The sequence below is a fragment of the Mangifera indica genome, chromosome 13 (assembly GCF_011075055.1).
Source record: "Mangifera indica cultivar Alphonso chromosome 13, CATAS_Mindica_2.1, whole genome shotgun sequence".
In the NCBI taxonomy this organism is placed as follows: domain Eukaryota; kingdom Viridiplantae; phylum Streptophyta; class Magnoliopsida; order Sapindales; family Anacardiaceae; genus Mangifera; species Mangifera indica.
This window is the reverse complement of record NC_058149.1, coordinates 9,054,914-9,057,709: the sequence shown is the minus strand read 5'-3', so window position 1 is coordinate 9,057,709 and position 2,796 is coordinate 9,054,914. Positions and strand designations below refer to the sequence as shown.

Here is a 2,796-nt window from a genome sequence, read left to right as displayed (position 1 = left end):
AGTAATTTTTATTAATTAGAACCAAACTATCCGTACAAGTAAACTTGTGGGTATCTTACTTTGTTGATCTTCAACTATAAGTGAACACCATTTAAAACTCACCGCCCAACATTAATTGATTTGATGAATCCATATATATTATCATTCGAAGCCAGAGAATTCTTCACCAATAGCCTAAGCTTCTTCATTCAATTCAACCTTAAATTTTAGCCATGCCGCCTTCTTCCCGTTTTCTAATCGTGGCCTTCTCCATTATTTTCCCGTTTTCAATCACCAATTCAGCCCTGGCAGCTCGCCCATTTTTTCACATGTTGAAGCCTCAATCCACGAAGACATTGTCACAGTCACAGGCTATTCCTCCTTTGCCCAAGCCTAAGCTGCCTCCATTGCCACCGATCTTCGCTTCATCACCACCCCAATTCGCACCATTGCCTCCGCCACCAGAGACACGGTTACCTCCGACAACATCGTCTCCGATGCCACCATCGTCCCATGAAAGCACTTCTTCACCACCTGAACCATCGGCATTGCCTCCAACTTCAGAGCAACCGAAACGTTCGAAGCACAAATCACACCATAAAGGTTCTTCTAAGCCACCTGCTGTAGTGCCACCAACATCGCCTCCTAGCTCAAAATCGCCGCATGAAAGCTTGCCTTTGACACCAGTAGTGTCACCACCATTGCCTCCTAACTCGTCACAGCCAGAAAATTCAGTGCCACCACCACCACCATCACACGAGAAGACTTTTTCAATACCAAAATTGCCTCCTAGCTCAAATTTGCCAAGTCCTAAAATTCCACCATGTTTTGGGCCATTTCATAAATATTTTAAGCCACTACTGCCTCCTGTATCCACATTCCCACATGTCACATTGCCTCCTTGGCCACCAAAGCCATAGAAAAGTTGGTGAAGTTACTTCTACTGCGAATTTTAAACGAAAATACTGAACTTTTTTTTTTTTTTTTGGTTATGCCCAGCGATCTTGTTTGCTCTGTAAGCTCTTTTAAATTTGTGTGATGAACCTTTTCAATTTATTGTAGCATAAGGTTCTTAACTAATAGATATTATGCATTAATTCTTGTTCAATTTTCAATCATGTGGCTAGAAAATATAGAATTAAAAAAACATCACTTAATGGTTTCTTAGTCACCAAACATCATCAAAATGGTAAATGTATAATATACATATAGAGATTAATTTAAATGACAAAAATTAGAGGGGTGTACAGAAAATTGACTAAATCTTTAGGGGTTATACGAATATAAGCCCAACTTTAATTAGCAGAATACTCTCACCCCTTTTTATGTGAATCCTAATGCTTCAAACAAATAAACAACATAACTAAACCCTACAGGCTTTTAAAATTGTCATTGTCACACTGTCAAATTCCAATATCATGATGATGAAATCAAGAAAAGAAGTTTGTTACAATGGGGTATTTATATGAATATAAACAAAAAATATCATTTGTTTGAAGATTTTTTTTTTTGTGTTAACTGATTTGATAATTTTGAAGTGCATTTCGAAATCATGAATGATAGAAAGGGTTGAATTGATTTTTTTTGATAGAAAAAGGTATGGGGTTTAGCAATATTTTACATTGGGAGGGGGGGAATAATGATAGTTCACATCTGTGGAGGGTTTTTTTATATCTTACATATGTGGGGGGTTAAAAATATTTCACTACATAAGGGTTAAATTAATATCTTACCATGTAAGGGTTAAATTGATATAAGAGGTAAATTAATATTTTACCGTATAAGAGATAAATTGATGTTTTTTAACATTTCTGTCAAATACAAAAGAAATGCTAAAATTTTTCGCTAGAATGGAATTTTTCAAACAACAACATTTTATTAGATTATGTTTGTACATGTAGTTACAAAATTTATGGTTAATTTATTTACAGATTTTTATAGATTACCATTACAGTATTTGATCGACATGTCAAACTTTGTTATTGTTTTGATTTGGTGTATAGGGAAAGGGATGAGAGTAAATGGTAATAGAATGGAATATATTAAAGGCAAAGAGAAAATGGTAAAATTCCTTGTGAACATAATGTTTGAGGGATTAGTTTAATTAATGAGCACATCTCTATGTTAACTATTAATGGAACCATATTCAGATAATCATGAAATCAAAAAATATCAATAATAATGGTCTTATCAAGATAGTGGATGCTAAAGATATTAATTGTTTTATTATCCTTTATCAGCAATTAAAGACATGCATTTTAATTTTTATGATAAGTACTTTAAATCAAGAAATATACCTCTTGAAACCACCAATGTTGATGTTTAATAGTCACATAATGATTTAGTATATGGTGATGGTTTACAGGGGGTTGAGCATGTCAAAGTGAATACCCATTGAAATGTTGATGATGAGATGATAAATATGCACAATATTGATATATTGTAATTTGTAAAGAATTGAGTATGTAAAAATAAAGAATAGGTTCTAAGTTGGAGTACCATTGTCCATGGTGACGAAATGGAGGATATTCCCATTAAGGAACTTGTTTTTAAGGAGAAGAACAATTTAATAATAGTACTAAAGATATGAGTAGTTTCTAGTGTATAAATTTGTTTAACGTTAAGCGAGAGGTCATGACTGCTCCTAGTAGTGCATTTCATTGGCTACCTCATTTTCTTGACCATCTGTTGATGTTTGATGCATAAAAAGGTGAGAGTGACACACATTCTTACAAAATGGATGACATTTTCTCTAACAAAGACTATTTGCAAGATGCATTTGAGTGTGCAAGTGTGCACTCTTATCCAGTCTTATGC

At 34.1% G+C, this 2,796-nt stretch overlaps 1 protein-coding gene across 1 annotated transcript; it reads right to left on the bottom strand.

The window, feature by feature from the left end:
- Positions 1 to 319: 319 nt before the first annotated feature.
- On the bottom strand, positions 320 to 2,488 carry LOC123194160 (loricrin-like). The gene is made up of 2 exons (XM_044607320.1): positions 2,479 to 2,488; positions 320 to 789 (listed from the first exon to the last, which is right to left on the bottom strand). Exons 1-2 carry the CDS (start codon positions 2,486 to 2,488, stop codon positions 320 to 322), a joined length of 480 nt encoding a protein of 159 aa, XP_044463255.1.
- Between the last annotated feature and the right edge of the window lie 308 nt (positions 2,489 to 2,796).